The sequence below is a fragment of the Podarcis liolepis genome (assembly GCF_965112155.1).
Source record: "Podarcis liolepis genome assembly, chromosome: 6".
Lineage (NCBI taxonomy): Eukaryota > Metazoa > Chordata > Lepidosauria > Squamata > Lacertidae > Podarcis > Podarcis liolepis.
Window position 1 is genome coordinate 8,959,738 of NC_139559.1, and position 14,883 is coordinate 8,974,620.

Sequence of the window (14,883 nt, forward strand, 5' to 3'; positions counted from 1 at the left end):
AGGGTTAAAGGTACCTTTATTCAAACAAAGTATGTTCCAAGGAAAAAAATAAGTGGTAAAAAAATAGAAATAAACCACCAAGTTACTAAAGAACCTAGACAAAGTTTTCTGCTCCAAGACATTACATCAGCAAGGAAGGAACCATCTTTCAAATCTGAAGTAATCCCTTAAAAAAAAAGAGAAAAGTCAATAGTTTCACAGACCAGAAAGTCCTTTGGGATTATTTTGTCCTTGATCTTTTTTTATACTGCTATAAGGGAATTCCCAACAGCCCCAAACAGCACACATGGAGAAGTCCTGCAAGACCATTTCGGCTGGGAAGGAGGTCCCTCGGGGTGCCAGCACCCATTCCAAAGCTCCTTCAGTTGATGTCCCCTCAGGCTGGGTCATTGTGGGCCAAAACGGGTCCATCAAGCAGCAAGTATCTGGCCTCTGAAGATTCTGAAACAACAGAGGGAGCTATGTCATCATACAGAGTCAGACCATTGGTCCATCTCCCTCAGTACTGTCTATAGTGATGGGTAGCAGCTCTCCAGGATTTCAGGCAAGAGTCCCTTCCTAGAAATACCAATGTTTGAACCTGGGACCTTCATGCAAAGCAGATGTTGTGCCTTCCTCATGCAAACCATTTCCTTGCAATTCAGGAACGCTTTCTTCCGGCAATCTTTCCCATAGGAATTGCTACTTGCCAATTCCTCTCATGCATGAATGAGTGGCTGTTTGTCTCCCACCTTTCTGTGCACAGTTGCAGCATTCTTCCCAGGATCAGCTACTGAGGAATCACAAGCGGGGAGAGGACTCACTCAGGGTCCTGCTGGCCGCTGTGAGAACAGGGTGCTGGACCAGATGGGTCACTGGCCTCATCCAGAAAGCTCTTGTGTTCAGTTGCTATTCTGGCATTCTGAGCAGACTATTCCAATGGATACATAAGGAGTGCTTCAATACAGGAGTACTGCCAACATGAAGCCTCTCCAGCGAACAAATGGCAGACGAGTCTTCAAAACATCTCTCTGCTGGCAGCTGGACACACAAAGGTTTGTGCGAAATGGCTCTGTAGATCTGCATGGCCAGCTGCATCATAAGGAGAAATGACACAACTGGCAATTCTCCCCTTACAGTGGTGCCCCACAAGACGAATGCCTCGCAAGACGGAAAACTCACTAGACGAAAGGGTTTTCCGTTTTTGAGCTGCTTCGCAAGACGAATTTCCCTATGGGCTTGCTTCGCAAGATGAAAACGTCTTGCAAGTTTGTTTCCTTTTTCTTAACACCGTTAATACAGTTGCGACTTGACTTCGAGGAGCAACTCATAGAACGCAGTGTACATAGTAGCCTTTTTTGAGGTTTTTAAAGACTTTGGTGATTTTTGAAGCTTTTCCAAAATTTCTTTTGCAGCCATTTGGTAAGTTAAGCTTTTAAAACTTTTTTTGGGGGGGGGTTGGATTTTGGGTTGGGGCGTTTGGAATTCAAGGACTTGGTGTTGGGAAGGGGTTTGCAAGAATCTGGAAGCTTGTGTGTGTTTTTTCTGCATTTTTATGATTTTCTGTGACCATTGGGCCACTCTGCTATATTTTTTAAAAAATTCTGGATTTGAATTTCTGTGTGCTGGGTGGCTGGGGGAACAGTTGGGGAGGGGTTTGCAAGAATCTGGAAGCTTGTGGTTTTTTTCTGCATTTTTCTGATTTTCTGTGACCATTGGGCCACTCTGCTGTTTTTTTAAAAAAAATCTGGGTTTGAATTTTGAAATGCTCTTTACAGTATGTGTGACTTTAAAGAGAACTTAATAAACTCTTGTTGTACCAAATTTGGCTTTGTTTGGACTTTTTTTGACCATAGGAACGCATTAATTGATTTTCAATGCATTCCTATGGGAAACCGTGCTTCGCAAGACGAAAAATTCGCTAGACGAAAAAATTCGCAGAACGAATTAATTTTGTCTTGCGAGGCACCACTGTACTGGAGGCCCTGCATACCTCATTATTGGCTGCTGAACCTGCTGCCAGCACCCTTGGCTAACCACCAGGCATACCAATTCTAGAGGGTCAAGAGGTCTGCAGCCCCTTGAATATTTGTTGGAAGTGGGCTAGGCCCCCCTCAATATTGAGGGGAGCTGGCTACGTCGCACGCATGACATCACATGCATCACATATTGTGCGTCGCAGTATCAATAGCCGGCTCCTCCAGAACACTCAGCTTCGTCCAGACAATGTGATGTCACACACATGACATCATACATGTGTGATACATGCTGAGCCCCCTCAGTCTTGGGGGCAACCTGGCACCTCTTCTGACCACTCAGTGAGTGTATCTGTCACCCCCTACACACACACACACACACACACACACACACACACACACACACTGCCTTGCTTTGAGGAAGGGTGAGGTATTCTGGGCAGGGTGGTTGAGAACATACCTGAACCTGCCATTATGGTTAGGTATGGCAGACCAAGGCTGCAAAAGTTACTTTGGCTTCTATAACATGCACCATTAAGTAAGCATAAGGATTATTGCTTGTGCAATAGGGCTTGGACAATGTCCTCAGTTCGGCAATATTTCCTGTAGTACCTTTTTTACCCACCTTCCCAGTTCAAGAGAGGAATGCCTTCATACTGTCATGGATGACCCCTCTGCAGATGGGGCAGCGTCTTAGATTAGGAGCGCATTCTGTGCAAACCACTAAGTGGCCACAAGGCACCAACACGATGGACACATCTTTGTCCATGCACACTTTGCACATGCGCTCCTCCCGCAGCCGGCGCAGCTCCTCCTCCGTGCTCACAGGAGACTCTAGCAAGAGGAAGGAGAAAGGTTCAGGAGCAGCCAAAAGAGCCGTTTTGATTGCTCGGTGCCACACGACAATCTTGCAGTCCAGAGTTTCTATGTTGCGGGGGAAAGGGGTTGGGCTAGAACCCAGAAAATCTGGGGGAAATCCCTGTTCTTCTTTAAGTTTATACTGATTTATTTGTCAAGGGAAATTAGCACCTTCAGTCAACATTCTCCCACGGTGAAAATTGGTCATATGAACCCAAACACTGGAATATTTTAAGAGCCAACTAACCCTTGACAAATGGACAAAGCCCCCTACTTAAGCAATATACATTCCACAACACGGCTCTTTTGGATGGTGCTCAGTGCACTGTTTTGTGAGTAGTTTTTATCTTGCTGTGTTGCATATAGCGGAACAAATTACGTGGGGTTTTTTTTTAAAAAAAAATAGGAACTATGTTGATACCAAGCTAACACCAACAGACTAGACTTGCTTGGCAACAATCCCCCTAAGAAATATGTCACGTCAAGTTGCCTCTACTTTGTAGCCATTAGTACTATAACCTCTTAATTCTATCAGCTGAAATTTTTCATACTCTTGAAGTAATTGGGTCAAGAGTATGAGAAACTCTCAAACCCCACAGACTATCCCTGCCACAGCTTTCTACCAAGGTCAGTTCCACAAAAACCATGTTAAAGCCACAAACCAGCCATCAAAATAAACTCAGATATTCAGAGTTGTATCCATTGTTAGTCATAATCATTGAAATTAATGGGCAGGGCCATCTGGTTTTAGTGGGTCTACTCAGAGTAGATTTTAGTTTCATGCTGGTAATTCCTAACAGTTGTGTCCAAGCCCTTTAGCATCCAAAAACATTCCCCAACTAATGTGTTATGGGACACATGTTTATAGAGCTGCATTCACAACTTCTGTTTTCTGTGCCCTCACTGCATTTCCAGGACTGGGTTCTTAATTTTTGTTCTCACAACATTGCTCCCAAATGCATATGCATCCTGTGCTTTGTTGTGAAATATTGCTATTTGATGCATTGTTTCCTAAACTAGCTTCACACTGATTGAAGTCCTTAAGCCACTCCTAATTCGTCTCCAGCCAAGGTGGGGACACATTTGCAGGAGGTGAAGAAGACATCCTCACCCTGCCAATACTCAAAGAGAAATGAATCAGAAACTACTTAAACTGTACTGATGTGAACAGCTGGGGAAGCACTGTGGAAACCAACAGGGAACACAACAAACCTCTCCATTGTGCTCCAAGATGGTAATGTGAAGACACCTTGGTCTCCGAACGCTTTTGCCAGTCTTTAGATGTGTTACAGAGAAATGAGTTGTTTTGCTTAGCCAAGAAATAGGCTACCTGCTCCTATCCCACCTGGCTGCTCTGCTTCACTCTCTTCCACCAACCTTACCTGGTTCATTTGGACGTCCTGTTTCTGCCTCTCTCCTCACTCTCTGAGAATCTGCTTGCCTCTGAGCAGGCTCTGTGCATAAAACACACAGAGAATATGACGTGTATTGGGAGTCCCCATTCACAAGGTCGGTTTCCCTCCTCCAAATATATTTAGAAGCCCAAAATAGATTTTAAGAAGTTCAAGTGTTTACATGAGAACCTATAGCATCTTAACACATGTGTGAAGGAGTTATTTTGTACCAAAATGGGGCTTTTGGCATGAGCCTTGCAATAGTTGAAAAAAAGGGCAGAACGATATTGGGTGCCTGGATATAGAAAAGGTGGGAAAGAAGCCTTGGGCTTCACTGTGGCACTGCTGTGGGGAGCAAGCCCCTTTTGAGATGACCCTGCTGTAAGATCTGGACTCCCTCCATCCAAATTCAGGTGTAAATATGTGAATAAATCATATTTCTTAAAGCTAAGGAAGCCTCCACTGTGTCTATGATTATCAAAGGAACACAGACCCTGGAGTGAGCACTTGGAACCCCTCCTGGATGCTTGCCACAGCTTGGCAGAGATTGGAAGTGGCATCCAGCCTTTGGAACAATATCAACAGAGGTAAGACAGACCTCCTGCTGAGCAAGAGCTCAAAATTACAGAAGTACTTACCTTGGGAGCTGGTGGGATGTTGTTCAGGCCAATGTAAGTTGTCCTCCTAGAAACAAATGATATGCATCATTTTGGAATAACTGCATTCATGTGCATACTTGCACATACAAACAGACACATGCACAAGCACACACACTCACCGGGAGTATAGGATTGATATGTGCTTCTTGAACACTGTTGATGAAGTCACTCCCTCTGGACTGCTGCAAGAATTTACACCTATAGATGTGGGATGGGAGAAGAGAAGATGAAACAGTCCCAATACTGTGACGGTCATGTAGAAAGAATCTAAAATCTAAACTCTCATAGGAATAGCAGTGATACTCGAAGAATCACAGATAGCGTTTACTTTTATTGCAAGTCATCAGTTATTGCCATCAGTCATAGCACATCACCAAAGTGGATTTCACTCGTGCTCAGACTGTGACATTTTGGCCTTCTGTCCTCCCTTTGAACTGTTGAATCAGACTGTATAACAAAATGCTTTGGGAATTCTCACTATTTTCCAGAAGTCGCTTGCCACACAGGAGGAGGGGAGGGTGTGTGAGGATCAAAGAAAAAAAGCCCCAGCCATAATAATAATATTACTATAATAATAATAGTAGTAGTGTTGATCAGAAAGGGAAAAAAATACCTGTGTTTGCAGCTGCAAATATGTGAAATGGTTTAGGAACTTGTTGCTACACTTCTACATAAAAAAAGACAGCCAGCAGTGACCTCTTGCACAGAATGCAAAAAGGATGCAGAATAGCAAGCTGGTGAGTATTCAGTGCGGAACTGCAATGCGCATCCATTCAGTCCAGTGTGTTCACTAGATAGTCAGGGGGTCTGTGCCTTTCTAGCAGAAATCATGTGCAATTAAGCTAGGTCTCTCTGTTTTCAAAGCAGGAAAAGAACGCTAGCATCTGAACGCTTAAGCAAACAATTGGAAAATCCTATCCTTGTAAACACTGAATATCTACTTCTGGGCACAGGTTTCCTGAACATGCAAGGTTATTGTTTAACAAGAGTTTCCAAGTTGAATCTGGGAAAGTTGGCATCACCAGTTAGGTGGGTCAACTTGCTATTGTCCTGTGAGACGTTACTAGCTATACGCAGGAGGTTTGTGAATCCACATATCAATTGTTCCCTGTTCCTGAAAGAGGGGTGTGAGGGACAATAGGGATGTGTTACCTTGGAAACCAAACAGCATGCTCCATCCATGGGTCATCTCCACGCTCCCAGTTCCTCAAAGCACCATCACAGTAGAAACACCGCACAAAATCCCCCTGGCCTGAAAACAGCCATGGCAAGAGGTCTCACGTTAATCACTTAAAAGCTGAAACCACTGCAGAGGCCCACCAATCTTTTGGGGCCAGGGGACACATTTAAAATTTTGAGAAAGTGACATGGGCACTGGCTGCAAAAGGATTGTCTTCCAAAGTGCAAGAGGTTAACCCAATGCAAACAGAAGTGAAGCAAGGAGATTGGTCTCTCTTGTATTGTGGCTTTCCAAGGAGATATTTATGGAGGCTTTTTGTGGGCACCATAGGGGATACTGCTGGGCAAACTGGCACTTGTGGGCACCACATTGGCAACCACCACAGAGAATGTGCATAGTTCATATTAGCTGCACACTGACACTCCATGGCGATGCTGATACCTTACAGCAGGGCAAGGGAACCTTTCTAGCCCCATGGGCCAGATCCTTCTCAAGATCAGCCTGGTTGGCCAAATTTGGCAAGTGGATGGAGTTGACCAACAGTCCATCACATGATGTCACAATGACAACATTTGCAGAGTGCTTTGAAGTCACAAGTGCTGTTAAATGGGAGGTTTGCCCCTCGCCCATTTTTGCAGGGGATAAAATGGGGGAGGGAGAATCCAAACTGGCAGCGCTCCCTCGTTGGGACTGGAGACAGGGACAGGAAAGAGGAATAGCTGCTCTGCAGAGATGTTCCTCCACCCAACCCAACCAAGAGCCCCACAGCACCAAAAGCCCCCACATACTCCAGCCAGAGACACTCATCCCACCTTCAATGAGGAGCATGGGGTTTCGATCCTGCAGGTGCTGCTTTTGCATTTGGGAAAAGCTCTTGTGAAGCACCACCCCATAGTATCAAAAACTGCACCCATCTCAAACCAGAGCAGCACTTTCACAAAGGAATTTCAGGCTGCCACCACTCTTGTTTGAGCCTCCCAAAACTTCTGAAAGTTAAACGCTTTTTCAGCTCTGGTTTTATTTATTCATTTTTCATATAACTTTTTTTAACATTTGGTATCTTTTGTTTGCAAACTGCTTAGGGGGAATGGCTTCATTCTAGCAAGCTGTATATAAATTTCATTACGCCAATAATAATAATAATATAAAACAGCATAACCCTTTCCCCCCCAGTTCTTTCGAGCTTACATACCTGTGTAGAAAAATCCTGCTCTGGCGAGCGACTCTGGAGTCACCCGAGCAGAAGCTGGCCAATTTTCAAAAGTCACCAGGCGATCTCCTTCCATCTCCATATCTGGGTATTCTGGTTGAAAGTCTACAGTAGCCTCTTCCATGCTTAAGTTTTGCAACATGCCAAGGAACTGTCCATCCACAGCATCCTGGAGGCCCTCAGTCTGAGGCATTTCTTTGTTTCCTACATCCTTCCCCTGGATGAAAGAGCAGCTTGGGAAGAACTTCTTGTGCTCTGCCATGGGGTCATCCTCAGCAACCCAGTCAAACAACACCCCACCACAGCAAAAACATTTCACTCTGTCCTCAGGCCCAACGAAAAAGAAGCCAGCAGCGGCCAGGTCAGCTGGGGAAGTAGGAAAGCTCTCCGGCCAATGCTGGAAAGTCTGTAGGCGCGTCTCCTCAAATTGCATGCTGGACCGGGACAGCCAGGAACGTCTGTTCCTAGATGCTCTTGCAGATGAGCTGTCTTCCATGTCCCTCTTCATTGAAACGATATTAGCCATTATATTATCGACAAGCTGGTTGATTTCAATGGCAGTCTGCCTCCAATAAGTAGCCTGCATCCCTTAGCTCTCTCTGGCTCAGCCTCCTGCGAATTCTGGAAAGCTCTTGAACTCAGAAAAGCCACACAGGGTCCCAAACAGCAGGCAGGCACAAGGTTCCGGTTTTTCTACAGCCTGCTGATTTGGTAGTTGCTGCAGTACAATCGCTGCCCTTCCACCTGGACAGAGAACAAAAAGTTTTACAGGAAGACAAGGGGGGTGGGGAGACATTTGTGAGTTTTGGTGAAAAAGAGGGACAGAAGAATTCAGCAGTGGCTTAAAGTGGAGGCAACAAATTTGTGCAATAACTCTTTTTTAAGACTGAATGCATCCATTAATTCTGGGCATTGCAACAGCAGGACAAAAAGGAGGAGTCAGTGACTTATTTGATGACTAAACAAATTTTAACATTTTGTTCTATTTGCAGAGACAAGAAATGCAAAAGATCAATTTTAAATATCAAAGCCTCCAACTCACTGGTCCCATTTACAAAAACCTCTCTGTTACAAGTTACATTTGTCGCAGCCAAATTGTCATCTACAGTGCCATTTCCCCTTAAGTATAGCTGATAATTAGGTGGGATGCGTTAATGGACTTGCTCCAGCCAACATCACACAGGGAAGCTAGAGATGCTTGGGGAGAAAGGCAATCGACTTATAATCTCTTGCAGGCAATTGTCAAGGAAGTCAACTCTGTTTGTGGGGGCAGGATGAGATCACCCAATCTGCAGTTCCAAGATTATTTTGTTCCCACACCCACCCAAAACAGAGGTTCAAGTCAATGATGAAAGTGTTAAGAGGGCTTTCCGCCATCAAATACTAATGATTTGTACAAGAACAATGAGCCAATTAAACCAGAATAAATGTGAATACAAAACAAAACGATAATTCTGAAAGCGCACATGCTTTTTCTTTCTTTAAAGGGCAGGGGGAGATAATCTGTGACCTTTCAGATATTACTGGACCACAGCTCCCATCACCCTTGAACATTAACCAGGCTGTCTGAGACTGATGTGGGCTGTGGCAACATCTGGAGGGCCAGAGGTTATCCCCCGCAGCTCAAAGGTCTGTAAGTGTACAGTGCAGCAGGTCCTTAAATGAGGAATCTCCCTAATTTCGCATGCCTATACAGGAATGCATTTAGTGCAGTGCATAGTAGTTATAGTGCCGTATCAGATTATGCAGCTTAGCAGCTCAGAGCTCACTCTCTTCACAGTCATGCAACCACACAAATCTATAGTTGCAGGTTTTGTAGACTTTTTATTTATTAGTTATATCCCACATTCTTTTTCAAGGCAGAATACATGGTTCCCCCACTGCCTCAATTAATCTCCACAACAATCCTGTGAGGCAAGTTAGGCTGGGAGGCAGCAACTGGTCCAGGTCACCCAGTGAGTTTCATGACCAAGTGGGAATTTGAAGCCTGGTCTCCCAGCTCCTAGTGAGACACACTAATCATTGCACCCTACATCTTAAGGGTTCATTGTTGTTTGCAGGTATAGCAATCCTGTTTTATAGACTGTAGAGGATAGGAACAAGATTTTAAGAAGAATTGCATGACCATTCAATCAACCCACATCAGAGAAACTATGCAAACTCCTGCCTTGTAGGGTTTAGTGTTACATAGGTTTTCATTATCCATTTTGTTTCTGTATATGTGATAAGTAACTGAGTTATGATTCCTTTGCTTTCTAATTCACTTCCTTTTTTTTTAAGGGAGGGGATTACAACAAGTAGCCGAGCTTCCCAATGAACATAAGGCAGTGTTTCCCAATTAGATAATTACTGAGTACCCCCTATTTTTAAAAAGCCAAGCCACTTTTGAAAGTTTTGATAATTCTATGCTAGTTACCTCTAACAAAGCATTTTTTTAAACAAAATGTGGGGCAGCACTAAAACAGACCAAAAATTTAAGATATTACCATGCAAAAATGACAAAAAAAAAGTTGGGGGGAGGCAAAGAATGGGGACATGGACCCCCTGGGTGTGTTCTGCAGACCCCTAAATGGGAACCACTATGATAGGGGATTATTTGAGGGTTAGCACCCTGTGTAATATAATAAAATAATAATAATAAATAATAATAATAATAATAATAATAATAATTTTTATTTATATCCCGCCCTCCCCAGCCGAAGCCGGGCTCGTAAAATGAGAGAAGCCAGACCAGCACAGCATAGCACAGCACATCTTCAACCTCAGTTGCTACCTGAAGATTGCCAGCCATTTCTACCCCTCCTTTTCCCATTAACATGGTAAAATGTATCATGGCGTATACTCAGATAGGCAAAACATATCTACACAATAAATAAGCTCTGTAGAGCTCAAGCAAATAAACCAAACCTCAGGACCAAGTTAATATCCACTACTATACTTAAAGCCTCTAAATATTCAACAGCATTATTACAACTAGACCTCAATACATTTTGTTCTGTATGCATGCAGGGTACTTACTTAACCAGAACAAACTGGAAGATCACTCAACCACAAAGCAGAGAACAAGTGTCTAACACTGGCTTCTGGGGCCCCTTTACCTTCCAATCTCCACCCAAGCAATTAACCAATTTGTGCTTCGAATCAAACATTTAAAGCTGCAAGCAGTTTGTAACCTGACCGAAGCAAAAAACCTGATAAGCCAGTGCGGTGCACAGACAGACACTGGAGTGTAGAAATCACCATCCCGTGGAGACGTGGGTCCAGCTCTTCACTCGAGCAAGCAGCTCAGTGAAGTAGCTTTGGACACAAAAAGGGGAGTGGGAGGCAGAAGGATGAGTGTCATGCTCCGAGCCCCTTGGAGGGAGGGCAGAACAGAAATGTGATAAATAAGATGCTCATTCCCATTGCTTGCCAGTTCAGAGCTCGATCTCTCATTTGTGTTGGCCTTATTCTGAATAAGTTTAGTAGCAGTGCCATCCAGATGCCCAAACTTCGAACCTCTGTTGGAGGAGACCAGTCGGAGGGCAGATATTTGGATGTAGCAAGAAGTGTGCTCAAGTTGGTTAGAGAATGGGGTGATAATGCCAGGGTTGCAAATTCGATCCCTGTATGGGACAGCTGCATGTTCCTGCATTGCAGGGGGTTGGGCTAAATGATCCCCAGGATCCCTTCCAACTCTACAATTCTACGAATGCCCTCCTCGCCCCTCATCAGGGGGGCTCCTTTAACAATTAAAGAACAAATGGGTGTGGTGATTTATTTATTAAAAAAAAAAATCCGTTACTCTCACACAAGGTTTTTGTGTACCAGCCACACTATGTGCATTCACTATTAGACTTGTTAAATGACCAGGTTTTAAAATGTGCTCCAAAAGCAAGCAATACTCATATGATCAGGATTGCCTTTAAAAGACCCCTATTTTTTTTTAAAAAAAACCCATATGGATTCACTGGTTTAAGGTGATAACAAGTACCTATTAAACTCTGTATTGGTTGGGATCCAGGTAATTAAAGGAAGGCCTCCTCCCACATCAACCTCCCTAGACATCTATAAAATCAGTTTCAGGCTTCGGGGGCTTGGCTCCCCCCCCCCCCCGGTAGTAGATAAGCAGTACAAAGAGAAAGCAGTCTTTTACCAGTAACAGAAATGTTTAATGAATGCAGCAAAAGCACAAGCGGCCATTCTCGGAGTGCAGATGCTCCCAATTAAGGTTCTGCCCACTTCCCTCTAGTCACGTCCGTCCTCTCATCTCCTAGCCACCTGTTCTCTCAACAACTGAGCCTTTTGCGAAGCCACCTTAACTAATCCCCTAGCCGTGGGACTGAGAGGCTGCACATCTTCCAGTGAGAGAGAATCGGCTAGCTCACTCTCTTCCCATTCTTCTTCTTGCTGTTCACCTCCCAGTTCTGCCCAACTATCATCTTCCGAACTGTGCCCCTCAGCAAACCATTGTTCCAAATCAACACTACTCCCCTGCTCCTGTGGAGTTTCAGGATCCTGGCCATGAGCAGGGGGAGAGGTAGGCTCCCACCATTCCTCATATAGTTGTACTCCTCAGCCTGGTCTCTGACAATCAGAAGGTTTGGGCAGAGTGATTTAGAAGCTCGTGCATGGACTGATCGGCCGCAGGGCTATGCAATCTAAGGCTACCAGGGGGAATCACTTCACCATTCCTTGAGGGCTTCCAAGTGGCAGATAGAAGTGCATGCCTGGTATGCATATATTGCTTGGTGCTTAGGAATGAAATCATCTTCTTCTCTCTCACGTTGTGTATTGTTTCTGAATCTTTTTTAAAACAACCACTTTGCATTTGGCAAGACACTCCACAAATTGTTGCCCAAAATGGAATGCGGTCCTCAGGTTGGAAAAAAAATATATCCCAAAACATCCCTCACCCGTCTTTCCCCAAATAGATTTATCCTTTAGGTGGCAGGCAGTCTTGTAGGTATTTTTCAGCCCCATCTTCCAGTTATGACATTTATTGGCTTTTTTATGTTGCTGTTTTTATTTGCTATGTTATAAACCTGCCCTGGGACCTTTTGGATAAACAGCAGTATATAAAATTGAAACAAACAAGCCTAGTTAAGACTGCAGGGAAATAGAAGGCCATGCAGTGCTTTTGTGCAAAGGTTTCCTCTGGATTCTCCAAACTGTGGCACTCTCGTCTGTCCCCTAGTGTAGATAGGAGCTCTGAACTCCCTGCTTGTGCTTTGAACCATTAGGAGCTCTGCAAAACCTTCACTGAAGCTTTGTGTATGTCACACGTTGACAAGAAAGCCCAGGGTAGGATGCAATGGAATCACCAAGGGGAGGAAAGCTCCCTGAAACTCAGGGAAGTGTAACAAAGCCTGTTGTGAACTGACTGGTGGTGGGTGAAGCGAAGGGCCGTCTGTGGCCTCAGCCCAAACACATCATCCTGCCTTATTGCAACTCACGTATACAAAGTACTCTTCATTTAGTTGCATTTGACAGGCTTTCGAAAGTGGGCTTTTTGGAGATTGATGAGGTTTCTGTGTTACATCCATTGAGCCCTTTGTGGCAGGAGTCAGCTTGCTTCTACTGTGTGTCTCAGAAGAATCAGTTCTTTTCTATTCATTCAATAACAAATAATAATAATAATAATAATCCCTTGCTACCAACATTGGGTCTGTAAAGAATCCCTATAGTAAAGAATTTGTTGAAGGTTTGATGCATCACCCTTCTATTCCCATGGAGACCTTTATTCAGAAGCAAGTCCCATTAAGTTAAATGGAATTCACTCCCAGGTGTGTATAATTGCAATTAATTTGTTGTGATACAGAAGAACCAGATGTTTGGTGCTATGTCTTTAATTTCCCAGTTAGTGCCAGGAATTGGTTCTTAGGCTTTCTTCAGAGGTCTCCTTAAGCAGGAGAGCTTGCAGCCTTCCAGATGCTCTGGGGCTCCAACTCACATCAGCCCTGAACAGAAGGGCCCAATGGTCAGGGATGATGGGAGTTGTAATCCAGCAACACCTTAAAGCAGTGGTTCTCAAACATTTTTCTCTAGGAATAAAAATTTGATAGCACCACAACCATTTTTTAAAATGGATTACAAATACATTGGGGGACGGACACAACAACTCCTAGCAATGCTTGACATGAGTCTAATGCACCACTGGGCCTAATGCAGACCTTCATTTTCAGCACCTTGACACCAAAGAAAGTATTTGCTGGCAAACGTGCCATCGGATCTAATGCACCCCTTCATTTCCGCAATGTAATGTGGCCAAGAAAGGGTGAGCGTGAGATTCGAGTAAATGCGGTATTTTGTAGTATGATCGTGGAACACCCAGAAAGTGTAAAGCAACACAGCTGCACAAGAACATGCATTGTTCCCAAATATATAATTACAAATGAGCCTTTTACATAGGTACCTTACTTATGTATAGAAACATTCAACAGGAGGGGTGAACTTGCAGCATCATTTTAAAAGTAAAAATGTGTGTGTGTGTGTGTGTGTGTGTGTGTTTGTAGAGCAGGGCTGGATTTAGGTTTGATGAGGCCTTAAGCTACTGAAGGTAATGTCCAGCTGTGTCAACAACAAACTGTTGGCTGTTCTTCTGTGTTGAATATATGCTATATGGTAATTTATGGACCTAATAGGTATCCAAAGCCATTTGCACATAACAAATAGGAGCCTACACAACACAAAACACTGTTGCTGTATGTAGGTTTTATTTTATTTGTTTTTTAGCTTGTATTTTGGAAATGTACATCCAGGGTTTTTTTCCTTTAATTTTTTGGGGGGCCACCAAGAGAGTGGGGCCCTATACAGTGAAACGTTTAAATGCTTTTCTGAGTGCCCTGGAATCTCCCCGCCCCACTTGGCATCCTCTCCTCCTGCCAGACCCTTGGAGAACCATCTCCAGTCCCACCAAGGAGGGACCAGTCGACGTGCATTTACTTCTGCCATTTTGGGTGCGCCAAAACCCCGCTCCCTGCCAGGGAACGTACCCAGAAGTCGGTGGCTGCGTCATGGCTCCCGTTCCTTAAATATCGCCGTCTGCCGTGTCTCGCCCGCCTTTCTTCCCTTCGCGGTGCAACGTGTGAAGAGCCCCTCGTTACACGTGAAGCGGGGCGAGGGGAACGGGGAGGCTGCCGCTTCCTCCCCGCCCGAGCAGCACCTGTTGGATTTCTGCCTGCGGGGAGAAACCGCCCGAGCCACGCCATGGGGCAGCAGCGGCATACGAAGACTTAAGGGGTCGGCAACCCCCTGCCCACTGTGTGTCAAAGGAACAACCAGCCATGCCCGCGGGCAGGCCGTTCCCGGCCGCCCTCATGAGGTAAATCAACAACCGGCCATCCCGCCTCTCCTCAGCGTTTTCCCTCGTTCTTATTGGCTCCTCGATTACAATAAGGCCCGCCTCCTGTCAATCACGTCCCCCCTGCAATCGGACGACGGCATCTAAAAAAAAAACGGGGCCCGGGTGAAAAATGGGCGGAGCCTGAACCGCGGAACGGCCGCTGCCACGGTCGGAGCGCATGCGCGGCAGATGATACGTTTGCTCATTTCCCCCTCCTCCCCTTCCCTCTCGGGTTAGCGTGAGAGGCTGGGGGCGGTTCTTTTTTTTTCTTCTCGTCCCCTCCCGGCATGCCCCGCGCGGCAG

General features: G+C 44.9%; 1 protein-coding gene across 2 annotated transcripts; it reads right to left on the reverse strand.

The window, feature by feature from the left end:
- Positions 1-14,743, reverse strand: BIRC7 (baculoviral IAP repeat containing 7). Of its 2 annotated transcripts, none has more exons than XM_083507673.1 (8): positions 14,231-14,743; positions 7,239-8,000; positions 6,019-6,118; positions 4,986-5,064; positions 4,846-4,891; positions 4,196-4,267; positions 2,581-2,789; positions 1-441 (listed from the first exon to the last, which is right to left on the reverse strand). In XM_083507673.1, the coding sequence occupies exons 2-7, from the start codon at positions 7,840-7,842 to the stop codon at positions 2,590-2,592; spliced, it is 1,101 nt and encodes a 366-aa protein (XP_083363799.1). In that variant the 5' UTR covers positions 7,843-8,000; positions 14,231-14,743; the 3' UTR covers positions 1-441; positions 2,581-2,589. The 2 variants fall into 2 exon arrangements, with proteins under 2 accessions (XP_083363799.1, XP_083363800.1); XM_083507674.1 differs by having other exon boundaries at positions 2,568-2,789; positions 14,231-14,640.
- Between the last annotated feature and the right edge of the window lie 140 nt (positions 14,744-14,883).